The sequence below is a fragment of the Panthera uncia genome, chromosome D4, assembly GCF_023721935.1.
Source record: "Panthera uncia isolate 11264 chromosome D4, Puncia_PCG_1.0, whole genome shotgun sequence".
NCBI lineage: Eukaryota > Metazoa > Chordata > Mammalia > Carnivora > Felidae > Panthera > Panthera uncia.
This window is the reverse complement of record NC_064807.1, coordinates 23,276,580-23,295,967: the sequence shown is the minus strand read 5'-3', so window position 1 is coordinate 23,295,967 and position 19,388 is coordinate 23,276,580. Positions and strand designations below refer to the sequence as shown.

The 19,388-nt window shown below is 40.2% G+C and overlaps 1 protein-coding gene across 2 annotated transcripts in view; it reads left to right on the top strand.

Annotated features, from left to right (window-relative positions):
* RASEF (RAS and EF-hand domain containing) overlaps positions 1-19,388 on the top strand; it is a 77,531-nt gene that overhangs the window by 41,350 nt on the left and 16,793 nt on the right. The window contains exons 4-13 of one of the 2 annotated variants that reach the window (XM_049648914.1): positions 1,478-1,573; positions 5,018-5,095; positions 7,659-7,774; positions 9,837-9,905; positions 11,741-11,825; positions 13,224-13,312; positions 16,567-16,801; positions 17,103-17,240; positions 17,346-17,493; positions 18,777-18,858. In XM_049648914.1, the coding sequence (XP_049504871.1) occupies positions 1,478-1,573; positions 5,018-5,095; positions 7,659-7,774; positions 9,837-9,905; positions 11,741-11,825; positions 13,224-13,312; positions 16,567-16,801; positions 17,103-17,240; positions 17,346-17,493; positions 18,777-18,858 (1,136 nt within the window). The remainder of the gene's footprint in view (positions 1-1,477; positions 1,574-5,017; positions 5,096-7,658; positions 7,775-9,836; positions 9,906-11,740; positions 11,826-13,223; positions 13,313-16,566; positions 16,802-17,102; positions 17,241-17,345; positions 17,494-18,776; positions 18,859-19,388) is intronic. The other variant, XM_049648962.1, reaches the window with a different exon arrangement.

The window sequence follows — 19,388 nt, the reverse complement described above, 5'->3', positions numbered from 1 at the left end:
CTTGCCTAGTGACATCTGGGTCCATTTTGATGGCAGGAAGGCTGTCCAAGGTGGTGCCTCACTGGGAGTCTGCACATCTTCATCCCACCTGTGAAGTGGCGACACTGGCTGCCTCACCTGTAAAGCTGGATAAAGTTGGGAGGCTTACTCAGGCAAAGGTTATGATGAGTGAAAATGTTGCTCTTCTCCTATATATTTTCTCCTAAGCATAGAATATTTAATTTATGTGGGTTCTTTGATTTATATGGGTTATTTAATTTACTTGGATAATTAATACAGTCCTCCCCTTAATCCAGTAAGGCACCAAGTAAGTTGTCCCAGCTAGACAGCCAGTAAGTGGGCAGCAAGACCCTGGATCTCAGGCAGGTGTTTAGACATGGGGTCAGGTCTCCTATGCAGAGAGTGCCCTACCTTACCCCCATCTAACTCACTTCCTGTCACATCTCATCGTTAGCTTCTCCTTAGCAGTACTTCCGGAGGTCATCTTTGTTTCCTGGCTTCCCCCACCAGGATGCATGTTTGTCTGCATTGCTCCTGCTTTGTTCCTCTGTGCCCAGGACTGTTGGTATATAGTGGGCTCTCAGTGGATATTTGTACACTCAATTTCACTGGTTATTAACATAAAACTTGATTTGAATACTAAACATAGGATATAAAGTTACATACTTTGTTAAAAGAAAAAGGAAATCTGAAGATACCTGGGCTCTTGGGAGGAGCTGACCTCCTGGGGTGCCCCTTGCCATTCTCTGACGCAGATAGGACACATATGGGAAGTATGAGCCCATGTGGAAGCACTTAGCATAGCAATGTGTAGGTGATGTGATTTGAATTCAGGTAATGTGTGAGCTCTTGGAAAAAGGACAAACCCACCAAACCTTCCTAGGCCCTGATGACATGCTAGGGTTCAGGCAAGCACTTGGACCCTTGGCTGTTGCCATATCTTTTAATTAATAACAGCAACAATTAATTTAGCTAGTTAATTGATGTGCTATGGCCTTCTATCACAATGTGGGTAATAGTCATAGAGGTGTCTCTTCAGCTGATGTGTGCACGTAGGCTCTAGTGTTCCACTCTTCTTTCACTCCTGCAGGTTCTAGTTCCAGAAGAGTCATTTGATTTATTTCTTCCATCCTTTCTCACACTCCCTGTGTGGGAGACTTGGGGTCAGCCTTAGTTTGACACAAAACATTTCCTGCTTTATGAGGTGTTGAAGAACCTATTTAAATCAATAATTTTTGGGCACCTGGATGGCTCAGTCAGTTAAGCATCTGACTTCACTCAGGTTGTAATCTCGTGGTTCATGAGTTTGAGCCCCGCGTTGGGCTCTGTGCTGTCAGCTCAGAGCCTGGAGCCTGCTTCGGATTCTGTGTCTCCCTCTCTGTCTGCTCTTCACCTGCTCACACTTTGTCTCTGTCTCTGAAAAATGAATAAATGTTAAAAAAATTTTTTTTAATCAATAATTTTTTTTTTTTTTTAGGAAAAACGTAAAGCTGAGGAAGCCCTCAGTGACCTCAGACGTCAGTATGAAACAGAAGTAGGGGATCTACAGGTGACAATAAAGAAACTCAGAAAGGTAGGTTTGTGGCAGTGAGGCTTCTAGGAATAGTCCTAGTATATCGGTGTGTTTAATTGTTGGCAACTAAAAACATTTGGAATCATATTAAAGCAGCAGTTGGAATCAGATTTCAGAGTCAAACTGCGCTCTCTGGAAAGATGTTTTTTTTGAAGATCCCTGATTTCCTTTTCTGTTTCCAAGGGGAACCTATCTTCTGCACACAGATCTAATAAATATTTCTGATCCCTTGAACAGTTGTCCATCAAGCCCCAGTTTTCCTTCCTCAGGTGCCCTCAATTCCCACACATTCAGTGGACTCTGCTCATGACAGGAGGGGTACTGTCTTTACTCGTCACGTATTCCTGTATGCCTATCCCCAGCTTACTGCAAGGTACACAGTCAGTATTCAGTGAACATTAAATGAAGTAAATACTTTCTTCTACGTAGAAAGTTCCAGATATAGGGGACCTCAGATCAGTAGGAGGTGGGAGAGAATTTGTTGAAATGTGAGCAAAGGTGTGACTGGTTTTGGCTTTTGCTGTGTTTGGTTTCTAATGAGTAGGTTACGTGTCACCGAGTCGTGTGCTGGTAGATACTTAACAACTGGTTCTGGAGGCAGAAGGGGGAAAGGGAGGAGTCTGCAACATTTGCCAATTTCTATGCTGTGAATACTCCCACCATGAATAGTTTCAAATCAGTGAGTGCAGAGTTTGCAAGAGATGCTTAAAACAGGCTCTCAACTGTGGGTACGGGTTGTCTGCAGCACGGTATGGGATCCACTTCTCGCATGTCGATTGTCTCTATAACTAGTGGAAATATCTTGGCTAAAAGGCAAATGGATACTTAAAAAATAATCATCCCCGAAAGTAGTATCGTGGATTCTGGCACATCACTTTGCTTCTCTGGTTGTTGATACGATAACCTTTCAAGCTCTTTCCAATGTTTATATTCATGAGATTAAGGGACAGTTAACTGTATTTTGTGGGCTATTGCAGTTCAAACCTCTGGAATTATTAAAAATTTTGGCCAGTAGCCTTCTTGGGAAATTATTATTGATGTCAGCCTTTTTCTCTGATTTCCAAAGGTCGTTAGACCATACATAATGCTTGCATTACAGAATTTGAATGGACCAATCCTTTGTTTATGCCAAAATCACAGATTCTCCTAGCCCCTGTCCTCAGTTATCCTCATGCCTTCCCAAATCTTTAGGCTAAGAGAAAGTTACACAAGAAAGACACAAAATTTCTTACCATGATAAGGCATATGATGAGGACCAAATAGCGAAGAGCATGAGTCAGAAGCCTGGGACCTGAGTTCTTATCGAGACTATGCCACTTTCTGCCTGTAACACCTGGGACAATTGGCTTCTTTATCTTATCTTTAGTTTCTCATCCGTAAAATGGGGTTAATCATTGGCCGTCTTGCTTAACCGTAATAACCAATACTTTTTTGACTTCATGATTTACTAAGCTCCTTTTCATAATTTTTAAATCTAATTCTCAAACTTTCTCTGAGGATAGGTAAATCTCCCACTTTCACAGGTAAGGATGCTGAGTTCCTTGTGAAGTGAAGTAACTTGTCCAGAGTCACAGAGCCAATAAGCAAGGGAGTGGTCTTGGTACACAGTTTGTGCTTTCTCACACCAGACTTCTTGCCTGCTTGAGGGTTGTTCTGCAAGAGAGTAAGCAGTGATTTATGTGAGGGAACATTAAAGGATTTATTTATTTTTATTGTTATTTTTTTTTTTTATTTTCTAATTTACATCTAAGCATATAGTGCTATGATGATTTCAGGAGTAGATTGCAGTGATTCATCCCCTACATATGACACCCAGTGCTCATCCCAAGTGTTCTCCTAATGCCCCTTGCCCATTTAGCCCATCCCCCCCATCCACAACCTCTCCAACAACCCTCAGTTTGTTGTCTATATTTAAGAATGTCTTATGTTTTGTCCCTCTCCTCGCTTATATTATTTTTGCTTCCCTTCCCTTATGTTCATCTGTTTTGTATCTTAAATTTCTCCTGTGAGTGAAGTCATATGATATTTGTCTTTCTCTGACTAATTTCACTTAACATAATACCCTCTAGTTCCATCCACGTAGTTGCAAATGGCAAGATTTCATTCTTTTTGATTGCTGAGTAATACTCCATTGTATGTATCTGTATGTGTGTGTGTGTGTGTGTGTGTGTACACACACACATACATACAGATACATACCACGTCTTCTTTATCCATTCATCTGTTGATGGACATTTGGGCTCTTTCCATACTTTGTTGTTGATAGTGCTGCTATAAACATTGGGGTGCATGTGTCCCTTCAAAACGGCACTCCTATATCCCTTGGATAAATACCTAGTAGTGTCATTGCTGGGTCGTAGGGTAAGAACATTAAAGGATTTAAAGAACTATGGAAATGTTTACAAATTGGTTACAGTTGCCATTACCTTATGCCATTGATGCTGAGGAGCTAGATCCCACCCCTCCCCCCCACACACACAGTTTTTCTTCTCTGAAGTTGACATCCCTCTTATAATATCAAGAGCTCTTCTTAGTTACAGTCGTGTGGTCTGCCATGCGGCAGTCACGGCATAGTTGTGTGAAAATCTTTAGTTGATGATGTCTGGCAAGATGAAGAAAGTCCAGCATCAGATTACTTAGCCTTTGACTTAGACTTGATGAAATACAGCATTCCTTTAGATCAGTACCTAACTATTCAATTAATGGAAACCCACAAATCCCTAAGGTTCCGGGTAAGTAAGCTGTTTGTAGGGAAGATATTTTTTGTTGTCCATGTTAGAGATGCTCCTGAGCCAGTTTAGTCTGGTAATACTAACAAGTCAACAAGAAAGCAAAGCTTGTGTATGTATTCATATAGTTTGTGTATGTATTCATATACTAATAAGTCAGCCAGAAAGCAGAGCTCAAGTATGTATTCATTAGCCTTATGTCATACTTACATTTTATTGATTTCAGTTATTTTAATAAGCATTTACTGAAATCGCTGTGAAGAAAACAGTTGAATCTGACACTAACCCTCTTTTAAAAATCTTAGACTCTGGTAGAACTAAGGCCTTCATAAATAATTATAATAGAGGATAGATAAAAAGTACAGATAAAAGTTCTTGGGGAATATAAAGGTCCAGACTCCTATGTAGCATAACTGAAAAAGCGAAGGTAGGTTGCTGAATATTTGAAAGGTTTCCCAAAAGGACTTTTCAGTTGTTTCGAAGGAAGTTCATTAAACAATAAAACCCCTTTTTCAAGTTCAGGAACTTGAAATTATTTAAATTATTTAAAGCAAATTTTCAAATCCTCATGAGTTATATGTAGTTTAATGACTGATAAAGTTGAAAATTGAAGACTTTCAGAATTCCTGTATCTACACTTACGGATATTCAGAAACTTAACTGAAGTAATTCAAAGCGAGTTTGCAAAATGCACAACTTTTATTTGCTTTTTCAGCTAGAAGAACAGTCAAAACACATAAGTCAAAAGGAAGATGTGGCTGCATTAAAAAAGCAAATTTATGATTTATCAATGGTAAGAATCAACTTTCACTTACAGAAATACATTTTCTCTTAGATGACTGTTTCCTAGACATAATCATGCTGTTATTTCAGTGTTCCAGGGATGGAAGCATAGAGAGAAATTAATACCGCAGTTAGAGAAAGTCTTTGACATACCTTTGACCAAGGGTGTTACTCAGGCTTTTATCCTCAGTGATACCCCAACTATTGTGAATGTTTTTTTTTAAGTATAAAGCATTGCCTTGGACTTTAAAAAAATTTTTATTAACATTTAAAATTTTTGAGAGACAGAGCACGAGCAGGGGAGGGGCAGAGAGAGAGGGAGATACAGAATCTGAAGCAGGCTCCAGGCTCTGGGCTGTCAGCACAGAGTCTGATGTGGAGCTCAAACTCATGAACCATGATATCATGACCTGAGCCAAAGTCAGACACTTAACTGACTGAGCCCCACATGCACCCCCATTCCTCTGGATTTTTAAAAAATATTTTTTATTTAATTTTGAGAGAGAAAGAGAGTATGTGCACACGTGTGCACCAGAGCGGGGGAGGGGCAGCAGGCTCTGAGCTGTCAGTGCAGAGCCCCACATGGCCCCAGGCTCGAACTCTGAATGGAACTCACAAATCGAACCTGTGAGATCATGACCTGAGTGGAAGTCACACGCTTAAGTGACTGAGCCACCCAGGTGCCCCCTATTGTGAATGCTTTTACTTATTTTTTCATTCAAAGCAGTAATGGCATCGCCCTTGAACTTGAAATTGTTAACCCTGTATTCTTACAACTTCAGCTCCGTCTGTGTCCCTGGCTTTGTAGGATGACTGTTATTGCCCTTCCCTTCCTCCAGCGTTCCTCTTTTTGTCCCTTTCTCATCTTTTGCTGACCATACCTTTGCTCTTTCTGTTGCCGCAGTTGACAGCATTTGCATCTGTTTTGTTACCATCCTTAAAATTGTCTTTATTTTGTTTTTAGGTGGACTCTTGAAATCCAGTAGTGAGCATTTCCTTTATTATGAGTCTAAATATTCTCATTGCAGAGCCAGAAGTGAGCTGGCTGTGCAGAAGTGCCTTTCTTTCTCTGTAGTCATTACTCCGTCCCGTTCAGAAGGGAAGCTCCCAGCTTTATGGTCAAAGTGGAATGCACCAGCAGTTCCAAATTTTGCCACATCTTAGTTGGCTTTGTACTTGGATCATGACTTTCTTGTGGAATTGCTTGTTTTTCTTGGATTTTCTGGTTGAGTTTTTGGTTTCTTGTAAAACAAACAAACAAAAAAAAAAACCCCAACTCTGGCATCTTCACGATATCATCCACTGATGCCTTACAGGTTCTTATTTATTGTTCCCAATGCATGGAGTTTGTTTTTCTCCTTGAAAATATTAATTTTGGAGTCCACAAAGTTTCAGTTCTTATTGGAATGATTGTTTTTCAAACTTGCTCCCCTTATGTCATCCTGTAATTTCTGAGCATTTTAAAAGGTCGCTGGTGTAGGATTCCTGTGCAGCTAGGTAAATAGATCTGTTTACCTCAAGGCCTCTTCCCTGAAAGAGAGTCTTCCTAGGAGCTCTGTGTGTGAAGCTGACTGTCAGACTGTGGGACCCCTGATTACCGGAATGAGTGGGGTATGGATAATCGAGAAGCTGTAGCTAACAGTATCAGGGTCTTCCAGTTATTTTTTAAAAGACGTGCCCTGTATTACTGCCTTGGGAATCAACTATCTGCTATTATTTGCTTAGTATAAAGGGGATGGCCTTGGGGGCAGGGGTGTGCCTTAATATAAAAATTTAATCTCTGTTTTTAGCCCCATTTCCAACTGTCTTCTCCTTTGCCTCCTCCTTTGTTCTATAGCAGAACCTTCAACTCTGCCTCTTCTGTACCTCCTTTGCTCCTGTTCTCTTCCCTTTAGCATATTTCCATCCAGTTTCCATTTTCCAAAAATGTATTTAATTCACTGAATGGTTGAGGGACCCCTCCTCCGTTCTTTTAACTTGTATTGGTTTATTTCATGTTATTTGGTATTTCATGTTAATGGGGTCTCAAAAGGGAAAGAATAGTGCTCAGTCCATCATTTTGAACCAGAAGGCCCCAATGTTTTTTTTTTTTTTTTGAAAAATATGGACATTTTTTAAACCACACTAGTTTATTTTTAAGTGCAAAACTTACAAACATTAGGTGATAGGATTTATTATAAAAACTAGGCAGTCTACTTGGTAACAGGTACTAGTAATTTCACAGAATATTTGTCAGCATTTTTGTAGCTCTCATTGAGTAAAACAGATGTTTAAGTACTTGATTGGAGTTTATTTGCAATAACATGTTAAAGGACCTCATGATCAGGTCTTGACTATTGTTTGGCACCAAATGTCAAGCATTAAAAAAAAAGAACAGCTTCAAGGATTTAGTTCTTTGAGATTTTAATACTTTATAATAATTTTAAATCACCTTGAATTGATAGTTTGTTGGAATACCAAGATTGGAAGAACGGTGGAGGGGTAAGGTTGGTGCGCGAGGCTCCCCTGCACTTGACTCTCTCAGGTGGAAGACACTCCTGAATCTAACTGCCCGTGCTGTTCCTCTTCTCCAGGAAAATCAGAAAGTTAAGAAAGATCTTTTAGAAGCACAGACAAACATAGCCTTTCTTCAGAGTGAATTAGATGCTTTGAAAAGTGATTATGCTGATCAGAGTCTGAATTCAGAAAGGTATGAAACTCTCCATTTTATTCTTTAGTTTGAGTGGAATGTTTGTTTTGATGACCATTCATGTGAATGAAGCTGAGCTGTGTAATAACTGAAATAAATAAAGAGTTATTTATTAACTTTTGCTGATATGTTCTTTCTAAAGCTTTCACTTTCAGTGTCATGTTTCCTGGTGATTTTTGTGTTTTAATTTTTTTAACAAACATATTAGTTTAGTTATTGAGTGTTTAGGACAGTGCAGGACTTAATAAATACTTAAATTATTGAGACCAGAAGAATATGAAGTGTCAGGAGTCAGTGCTAATTAAGGTGCTTCGAAGGTGGGAATCCTGGCCCTTCAACATATGAAAGGGGAAAAAGTAGCATCTTATTAGTGAGTCATTTCCTTTTGATATGCTTTAGTCTTATTAGTGTGGTGTTATTAACACAAGACCTAACACACACACACACACAAACACATGCATTTATATATATTTGTATATTTATATAGGTAAAGGTGTGCAAATGTATAATGCATGTATTTGTATACACACCCTTGCATGTGAATGCATATATGGATATATGCACAGAATACATACATGTATGTATGTGTATACACATACACATACATTCATATGCACACTCATATATATAAAACATGTACACTTGGGAAAACTATCTTGCTTTTTGTTTTATTTGCTTGTAAACTTTAATCAGAATTAAAGTCCTGTAATGAAAAGCAGCGAAGCAAGTACTTACTGTACACAGGCTCCTAAACTAAATAAGGAGTTATGAGTGTAGAATACATAAAAAAGCAAAGATGTGGTCTCTGCTCTGTGAGAACATCAAATGTTGTTGAGAAAGATTCAAAGCCAAAAGATGACAGAGTTAATGTGAGAGCTAAGCAGTGTCAGGAACAATACCAGCAGCAGTGTTACAGGTGGGCTTCACTGCCATGTGATGGTAGGCAAAATGTACTTTTTATTCAGAAGAAGTGAAAACTTTATTAAAGAGGAGACATTGAGGTTGAAAGGAGTTGGGTTGTGGTGGCTGAAGGGGCAACATCAGCAAGTAACAAAAGTAGCATTACCGTCTGCCGGGCCCTGTACTTAGTACTTTACTAGTATTAACTCTTTCAGTCCATAGAATATCCTATGAGATAGGGACTTTTAGTATTCCTATTTCACAGATGGAAAAAGAGAGTCTCAGAGATGTTCCAGGTGAGGCAGTAACCAAGGCAGAGGCACAAACATAGGGACAGATAAGACTGTTTGGGGAACAGTGCTCAGACGTTTGGACAGAAAAAGATATTTTGAATGGAAAGATAAAAGTTAAACAAAATTAAAAATTTTAAAAGCTAACTTAAGGCTATGATGTAGGGGCCCAGAATTGTTGACTAAGGAACTTAAATTCCTATAGTCCATTGGGAAACTTTGAGCTTTATCATCAAGAGAGTGAGCAGACAGGTTATTGTGAACAAAAGTTGAGAGCCTCAGAGTCTTTGGAAGCTTAGGGATTTGTCCACTTAGGAATGGGGGTAGAATATGGGCTGGTGGTGAGTGGCTGTTTTCAGTGGACGTTATGGGGAGGCAGCCAGGGCTTTGTAATAAAGCAACAGGAATCTCTGAGCATAGGTTTATAGCAGATGGAGAAAGCCTGGTCCTGTGGACTCCTCTGCGGTCCAGGGTGAGGAGGGGAGGCCCAGGCAAGGAGAGGAGAAGGAATCACAAGGCAGGAGAAGGTAGCTGGGTTGGGATTGTGTAAGGCAGGGAATAAGCAGGGAAGGGTCAGAGGTGAGAGAGCAGGCTGGATTGAAGGGACTGGTGATGAGTGCCTGGGGAGAGTGGACTTAGCAGAAGGGGAGGGGTCATGATGTTCTGGGAGGAACACAGCCAGAAACTTGCACAGGAAGCAGAGGGGATGTGCTGACGACACAGAGGAACCGAGCAGGAGCGCGGGAAGCGCAGGGAGCTAGAAAACCAGGGCCAGGGACACATCTTTGAGAAAGGGGGTCTGGGAAGATAGGTACAGGTGAGGCAGGACTGAATACCTAATTCTTGTTCAAACATAAAATATGATTTTACAGGGATCTGCAAATAATCCAAGAGTACACAGAAGATCGAAATAGTCTTGAGAGGCAAATTGAAATACTCCAGTAAGTTCTCATATAAAATGCTCATTACATCTACATTTTCCTAATGTTTTGTTAATAAGAGCCGTGCCACATCTGACACAAGTTGCCATATACTGGGTTTGCGGATATATGCTCGTTTCTTCTCGCCATGCTGCCTCCAGCACATCCACTTGGTTTTCTCATGCTTTTAATCCTAAGTAAACTATTCAAATCCAGAGGCTAGAGTATAATTTTCTAAAATCCCTCGCAAGTCAGGTGGTATGTTATAATACCTCTGTAAAGACTAAGGGCTGTGACCTCAGAGGTTTCCTCTGCAGCCCAGCAGAGGTGGTCAGGAGTCCTGTTAGCTCATGCCACAGCACCAGGTACAAAGGATCATTCTTTCCCAGTGTATTGTTCTTGATGACACGGCTATTTTTCTTAGGTTTTTTTTTTTTTTAACCCTACTGGAAATATCATACCCACCCCGTCATCTTCGCTCCTGAGTTACTGTAATTCTAGCCTGTGAGGGCCTTCTCCACAAAACCTTCCCCTCCTCCACCCTGCTCTCTTTTCTATCCAGGTATTTTCTTCTGGTTTGTCTTCCCAAAGGAAGTAAGGTCAGGCTTGCCAAGTTTTGTTGTTGTTGCTGTTGTTGTTTGTTTGTTTTTAAATTTTTTTAATGTTTATTTTTGAGAGTGAGAGAGAGGGTGTGAGTGAGGGAGGGGCAGAAAGAGAGGGAGACACAGAATCTGGAGTGGGCTCCAGGCTCTGAGCTGTCAGCACAGAGCCCAATGCAGGGCTCAAACTCACGAACGTTGAGATCATGACCTGAGCCGATGTCGGATGCCTAACTCACTGAGCCACCCAGGAGCCCCTGTTGTTTTGTTTTGTTTTTTTCACCATTTACAATGCTTATTAATTCTCACCTGTAGCAGGTACAGGGTTGACATAGTAACTCTGTTCATTCATTTATTCATTCATTCAGCAGATTTACATTCATTACCTTTTATGGGTCAGGTGTTCCAGGAGCTGAGGATGGAGTACAAGTAAAAAAAAAAGAAAAAAAAAAGTCTCTCTAGATATGGGGCTCATCTAGGGAAAGAGAATGGAAACTGATCAATAATTATAGAAATAAACATAAAATGCTGGAGAGGAGGTGGGACAGGGGGAAGGGACGTGTCCCCTAGGGGCATACAGGACAGAGCTTCCTCCTAACCAGGAAGGTCCAGAAAGTGTTCTGGCAGGTGCAGCAGTTGAGCTGAGATCTGAAGGGTGGATAAGCCTTTAGTAGGAAAAGATTGGCTGCTCTCAGGCAGGGGCTCTGTTATTGTCCTCATTTTTTAGAAGAGGTTGCCGAGGCTTTGACGGCTTAAATGACTCCCATAAATTATATGGAAAGTACATGCCTGTGTTGGGATTTGAATCCACAGTCAACATTGGAACCTTAACTGGTACCTGGGCAGTGGCAGGCCATGAGTAGGATGTGGGAATAGCCAGGAGGAGAAAGAAGTGTGATAAAACACATCGCATCCACACCTGGCTGGGACACGCGCAGGGGGCCAGCTGGGTCCAGGCACTTAGGGAACAGAGACCTGCAGGAAACCTACTCACACTGTGAACCTACCTGAGGGAGGGGATTCCACAGCATAGCTAATTCCTTCCTTAAATGCCTCCAAACCTTTAAAAGAGAGGTGATTCACCAAGTTGTAGTTCTAGTAATGAATTATGATCTCAGTTGATGAGGTTTGAAGGGGAGTGGTACAAAGTTGCAAGAGGTGGTAAGTAATTCCATAGAATGAACATGAGAGCCTGCAAAGGCAGTGATTTTCACCCCCACTTTCCTTATCTATCTATCTAATTTATCTGCTTTGTAGAACAGCTAACCGGAAACTGCATGACAGTAATGACGGCCTGAGGAGTGCCCTTGAAAACAGTTACAGCAAGTTCAACAGATCTTTGGTATGCAAGTAGAATTTTATTTTATTTTTTTTAAATTTTAACATTTATTTATCTTTGAGAGACAGAGAGAGAGTGTGAGTGGGGGAGGGGCAGAGAGAGAGGGAGACACAGAATCTGAAGCAGGCCCCAGACTCGGGGCTGTCAGCACAGAGCCTGATGTGGGGCTTGAACTCACGAACCGTAAGATCATGACCAGAGCTGAAGTCAGATGCTTAACTGACTGAGCCACCCAGGAGCCCCGCAAGTAGAATTTTAGAATACATTTTGTTCCTTCTTGTAGTGGGATATTTTGATGAAAATAATGTATTTTCTTTTTAAAGTATTTTGTTTGTTTGTTTGTTTTGAGAGAAAGAGAGCAAGCATGAACAGGGAGGGGTAGAGAGAGAGGAAGAGAGAAAATCTCAAGCAGGACCCCACTGGCAGGACAGAACCCGATGTGGGGCTTGGACTCATGAACAGTGAGGCCATGACCTGAGCCAAGACCCAAGAGTCAGACTTGCTTAATGGACTTAGCTGCCCAGGCACCCCACAAATCATGTATTTTCTTAAAGGGGAACTTACAATAATGAGAAACTATTCCATTTAATGAGAAGAAGCAACATTTTCCCAAATTAAAAAATATGCCACCCCTCTGTAGACATAAATACCTAGATGTTAACTGACTCTCTGTTAGATGTTCAGGGAAACCAGAGAAAGATGTATAAAGTGTGACCTGGGTCCCGGAAGAGTTTATAATGTAGTGGGGAGTTAAGATGTGCATGGATGGCAATAATATAAGAAAAAGTGGGAAATCTTATAGAAGTACAAAGAAAATACTGCTCATTTCTGAGGAGGGAGAATGCACTTCTGACTGAGGCATGCATTTAGACACAGTAAGTATTTTCTATGGTGGTAAGATTATCAGAGTGGAGGTATTAGTTTTAAAACCCTGCTGTGGAAACAAGCTAAGCCCTTCTTGGAAATTTGGGGAACTTCCCCAGAGGGCACATGCCAGAAATCCTCCTCTCCCACTTTTGGAGGTCAGCTTCCAGTTTGGGGTTCCTATGCAGTAGCTTTACATATGGACAGGTCAGTTACTCAGCCAAATTATGGTTTGAGAAGAGAGAAATCCAAAGAAGTTGGTACTGCAGGGTCCTGGCAGATGTGGGGAACCGGGATACCCCTTTATCGCTTATGCAGTAAGGCTTGGACCGAAGACACAATGAGGCAAGGGTACTGTGTGCAGGTGCCTTGTTGAAGTTTTTATCTCAGCGTCCGTACTCAATACTTACTCATGTAGGATACCAAGACTTGAATTACAGTGGAAGGTAACTAGTGTGTTGTATATATGTGTATATGTATATGTATTATATGTACCTTGAATAACAAAAAATTGCTTATATATTTTTTGTATTGCAGCGCATAAATAATATATCACCAGGGAATACAATTTCTAGAAGCAGTCCCAAATTTAATGGTCATTCCCCTCAACCTCTGGGCTATGACAGGTATGTTAACACCTACTTACTTTTTGTTTGAATTCTGGATCAAAGTTAAAAGGAAAGTCAATTTCCTTAAAGGTGAATTAATAAAATAGTAGAATCTACTTTGGGCACAAATTTCTATTTTCTGCTATGTTATTTTAAATTTCTGAACCTGTAAAAATTCCAAGTAAAAATGTCCCAGAGAGGGCAAAGTAGTTTCCTTAAGATGTTATCATGACTTGATTTTACATGTGCTCCCCATTACCTCATCCCTCATCAGGTCGTGTTCCTTAGAAATGGACTCTGAGTGCTGTTTCAGGGAAATAAATGGAATTACAGTGTAAGATGTTGATGTATGTGTGGTATATGATTTTGAGACTCTTGGCGTGATCTGTAAATGTTTAATAGCTCAGCATAATATGTAAGCTGTGTTCAAGGGCAGGGAAACTTTAAAAACAAATAGAAATATGACTAGTAGGTGTTGGTGAGCTATTGTATTGAAGCTGAAGTGAGAATTTACCTCTATTCTGAATCATATGAAGTGAAGTATTGGTCCTAGCTTGAGATCTAGTGATAAGGACTGAAAGGTTACATGTATGTATACATGTGTGTACAAACACATATGTTCTTTGTTTTACTTAAAAAGTTAACTTTGGAGTGTATCAAAGTTTGTAAATAGAAGTGAGCACATAAACTCTAGGTTTCCAGCTCTCCATTTCCAGTGCAACCCTCCAATTCATGTTCATTCCCTTTGCATTTGAGAACTTTTGTTCTCAAGAATAATGTACTTACTATCCTGGAGATAGCGAGATGGTCAGGTCCCCTTTCAGAAAGGTTTGTTACCAAGGCTTATTGGTGGTCACTTTTAGGAAAATTCTATCCAGGTATCAGAAGTTTTGTTGCTCACTGATTTGTGAAATAATAAATGTGGATGGTTTATAGACTTGTAGGCAACTTGGTTGCTCTGTTACTAAGCAGTAGACATTTTTTATCTTTATTTAAATTTTTTTTTAAATGTTCATTTTTTGAGAGAGAGAGAGAGAGCAAGGGAGGGGCAGAGAGAGGGAGAATCTGAAGCAGGCTCCAGGCTGTGAGCTGCCAGCACAGCTTAACCAACTGAGCCACCCAGGCTCCTTCTTTTTAACAATGTGTGGGTGCAATGTGCTTTTTCTGGACTGATATTTAAGATCAATTCTAAGCACATAAGGGAAAAGATACATAACTGAAAACTATTTCAGAAATTTTACCATAGTTCTTTCTGGAAAAGATTACACACTATGGGTAAGACTGAATAGTACTGGACTAAGAACTCCTCAACAGTAGGTTCTAAGGGACAAAGTCATCACACGCCTGTGGCTCAGAGAGATAAGAGCATAGCACTCAGGTGCTCATCACCCTGAATAGGAACCAGTGGGCCAGTAGGGTCTGGACTGATGTCCCCTTTGGAGGGTCATTAATTTGATGTAAGAAATCAACATTTAAATTTACTTTTTGATGCTAATATAAAAACTCAAAAGCACATTGTGAATTTTATTGCTTTTGTGGCCTTACTAGGTTTTAACTTGTCTATTTGTTTTAGTTTTGTGTTTTCTCTAAGATCTGTAACAAAAATATGACTTGTTCTATATTTGTACATATTTAATTATGATGAAAATATTCTTTGGGGAAGTAAGAATAGTTTACTTTTAAAAGAGTATGTCTGGAACTTGATTTTGAGAAAGTCTGATCTGTACCTATATTTTTAATTTGGAGTCTAGATATTCATGGAAGTGATTTCTCAATTCAGGATTTCACTTCTTCATTCCTTATCAAAAATCTGAATAAGTTTTTAAAAAAAGTTCTGATCAATAATTACATGGAGCTGAAGTAGTTTGTACTGTATTATGAGTATGGTTTTCTTAGTTTCCTTATAGTGTTACCTAAATCAGTTTTAGAAGGAGAGTTTCATAAATTATAAAACAACAAGAGAATGTACACACACACACACACACACACACACACACACACACACAGATAGCTAGCTACAGATATGGTGTGAATACATGCCCCAGGATATGAGCAACATATTTAGGGAGAGTTTGGTGGTTTAAGTTATTACCTTTTTAATTAATTTGACACATTTGCTAATGGCATCAAAATATTTTTGAGTTCTCAGATTTATATGGCTTATATTTACTTATATTTGAGATCACCTTCTGTTTTCTAAGCATATTAATCTCTTAATATTTTTATCTCTGTACACTTACATACCCTGCCCATTTCTCCATTCTGATGAGATGGTCTATTCCAAGTGGCCAGAATGGTCCCCAGAGTATAGTGGGGACTAAATGAGTTATAGCCCTTGCTTTTATTTCAACATAAACTTAGGTTTTTGTGAAAATCAAATGGAAAAGCAAAAGTATTTAGGGAAATAATGTGGTTTCTTTTGATTCTCCTGTTTGATGTTAATTTCTGCCTCACTTATAAGATGTTAGAGAGTTTGATAAATGGAAACATCCATAGAAGTCAGGGGATCTAGCCTTTATCCAAGTACCTTTCCTACAGGAGTCTTTCTAGACTCTGTATCAACACCTACTGGCAGAAAACTCCCAGGTCATATTCTAGTACCATACCTTTCTAATAGCCTGTCATTTTTCACCATGTTGTTTAGAAGTATGACTCCTGGAAAAGTTTATCAGTTGGCCCTTATTTTGTCTTGTGCAACTTGAGAGAATGTATTCTTCTTCATTATGTGTCAACTCTTTGAGTATTTGAGGAGAGAAACTGTTAAGACTTAAGCTGAGTTCACGAGACTTAAGCTGAGTTCACGGAACTATTTCTTGTATCTGAGTCTCATGTCACCATAGATGCCTTCGCTGTCCAGGTTCTCAGCATCTCTTTTAAGTAGAGAGTTATCCAGAAATGGACAAGCTATTTGGAATATGTTCCGAACACATCAGAGTAAAAAGGTTCACGTGTTCTGCATACATTTTTCTTAACTCAACTTGAGATTGCATTTATGCCCTGGACACTGTAATTCCTTTTGTATCAGGAAATAAAGTGATTTTAAAAACAGCTTCATTTTTGTTAAATGTTTGATTTGAGTATCTTTATGTTAACTGATTGTTGCATGGAATGAACTGATATTGCTTTGAACATTTTGTTTCCCCTGATGCATAATCATGGAATACATTGTGGTTCTTGGCCAAAGCTAGAGTGTTGATCTTCTGGAGTCCACTGCTGTGTGGTCCTGAGCTTTGTGAGCTCTCCGGTAAATCTCTCTTCCCCTTTGTCACCAGGTCATCCCGCTCTTCCTATGTGGATGAGGACTGTGACTCGTTGGCCCTCTGTGATCCAATGCAGAGAATGAATTGTGAGGTTGACAGCCTGCCTGAGAGCTGCTTTGACAGCGGCTTGTCTACCCTGAGAGACTCCAATGAGTACGACTCAGAGGTGGAGTACAAGCACCAGAGGGGACTTCAGAGGTCACACGGCATGCAGGAGAGCTTTGCGGGCGATGCTTCAGACACAGATGTAAGCCCCAGAAATCATGGTCTCCTGGGCCTTACCTTTGATAGAAATCTGTCACCCCGTTTGACTTGTATCCGTCATGGGAATACAACTTAACGGTTATAAATATGAAACATAGTCAGCCGAATGGTTTTTCCCTCCACCAAGTTGGGAAGATATTCTCACAGATTGCCATTCGGGGCTACTCTGTTCCCTAACAGCACTGACTATAGATTCAGCTACTTATTTTTCTTCTCTCTAATCCATGATGTATATGTGTAATGAGAGACTTTGTTTTTTAATCGCTGCCTTAAAAAAAAATTAGGTTCCTGATATAAGAGATGAAGAGACGTTTGGTGCAGAAGGCGTGGCTTCCATCTTGGACTGGAAGCCCCAGGGGCCCTCTAGTGAAGGCAGCATTGTCAGTTCTTCGAGAAAGCCCATCTCGGCACTGTCACCACCGGTAGGTAGTTGCTGAGGTATTTTATTCATGAACACTGTGTCATATAACTTTTCAGGAAGAAAACTGGCATGACCTTTATCACCCACTGTGGCTTTTGTCCCCTAGACAGACATGGTGGATGGTAACCATAAATCTTCCAGCTCACAGAAGGCTTACAAGATTGTGCTTGCTGGAGATGCTGCAGTGGGGAAGTCTAGTTTCCTCATGAGACTTTGCAAGAATGAATTTCGAGGAAATACAAGTGCCACTTTGGGTATGGTTCCTTCTTCAGTTGATAATGGGGAGATGACCTTGTTTAGCTTGAGTTTATTTTCTTTAGAGATTAGATACACAGATATACAGATCTCTCTCTGTATACGTACATGCGTGTGTGTGTGTGTGTGTGTGTCTCCTTGTCTGTAGAATGGTCCTCTTCTGTTTTAGTGAAGGCCCAACTTTAGGAAAAGAAGACTGACAAAGGACAAAGATAATCTACTTAGCCGGTCAGAAAAACTGAACCAAGTTCAGAGCTGGAGATTCATTTGTTCAGCAAACATTTCCTGGGTTCTTCTATGAGCCAAATGCAGTTGTAGGTGCTGAGGGCACACAATGAACAGTCAACTAAAACCTAGCCTCGAAGGAAGCTACATCCCAAAGGACGGGAGTCGGTGAAAAACAAATAAAAAAATATGAGGTTTGGAGAGAGGCGAAATCTCACACAGGGTGGCCAGGGAAAGCTTTTCTGATAAGATGTCACTTGTTGATAAAGTGACATTATTAATGGCCAGTTTGTCATGGTCAAAATCATAGGCAGGTGTATGATCCCTCCCCTCCTTTACAATGGAATACATGAGTAAATACTTCTGAGAACAAGAAAAGAAGTGTCCTGATTTCCCAGATTTGCATAATAATCAGTAAATAGGGTTGAAGATACGCAAATTATCATTCACTTTTGTTCTTCATCTAAGAGTTCTTATTTTGATAACTGGAAATATTAGAACAGATTGATTACCCTCTTCACAGTGGGTGTCTTTGTAAATTTATGGTCCTTTGTTACATACCCTTCAAGATAACAAAGCTGAAAGTTCACTGTAATTTGATTCATAAAAAGACTGCAGTGTTTTGTTCAGTTGCTAAAGAGCATGGCACGTATGTGTGTCTTACCCGTATACACACTCATACACATGCACATACATACACATATGCACATGTTTATGTGCACACAAGCACATACACATGCACACACATAAACACAGAGACATAACTGAGTTCATCTGATTACCCAAGCAAATAGAACATAGATTTTCCTTTTGTCCATAGATTAAATCCTTCCCCAAGTCAGCCAACCTGCAGATGGTACATCTGTGTGCACACGTGTGGTCTGACTTGTAATTAGTATCTGAAGGTCAGTCTCCTTGAAGGCCACATTCATTCCTGTTTACCTCACTGAGCTTGGGCTTATTGGCTTTTGTCTTATCCCAGTAGTGCTTGAGAGTAAAAGAACAATAGAATTATTTACATCATGTTCCCTCATGTTCTCTTATAATTCCTTCTTAGGAGTTGATTTTCAAATGAAAACTCTCATTGTGGATGGAGAGCGAACGGTCCTGCAGCTCTGGGATACAGCCGGTCAGGAGAGGCAAGTGCTTTGTTTGGTGCTTTGGGCTCTGCTTAGGTTTGCCTAGACAAGCCTCCTAAGGTGCTTGGTGTTTTTTTCTGCTCGTGATCATGTAATTATATTACAATTTCAGGAATGCACACTTTTTGCCACATTCTTCCCTCCTTCACTTACCTGTCAGTTGTCCGTGGTGATCTTTAGGCTTCCTCTGAGCCTGTGTTGACTTGGGGAAAAAGAGAAGAAGGGAATTTAGGTGACCCAGCAGTCCAAATGCAGTGTCAGTGGGGGCAGGTACTTAGTCGGGTACAGTAAGTGATGGAAAAGAGAATCTGTCCGCTTCCTTCAGTTCAAGGGCAGAGGCACAAACTAAATGGAAGACTCATGTTGGGTGGCATTGCCTTATCTTGCATTCATTGCCAATGACCATAAGTATTAAGCACAGGTTTTAATCTTGTCTAACTCTTTGGAAATAGAATCTCTCCAGTTGTTCAACTAAATTTGGGTGCTGCCTGCCTGTGTACCAGGCACTACTCAGGCTGCTAAGATTCAGC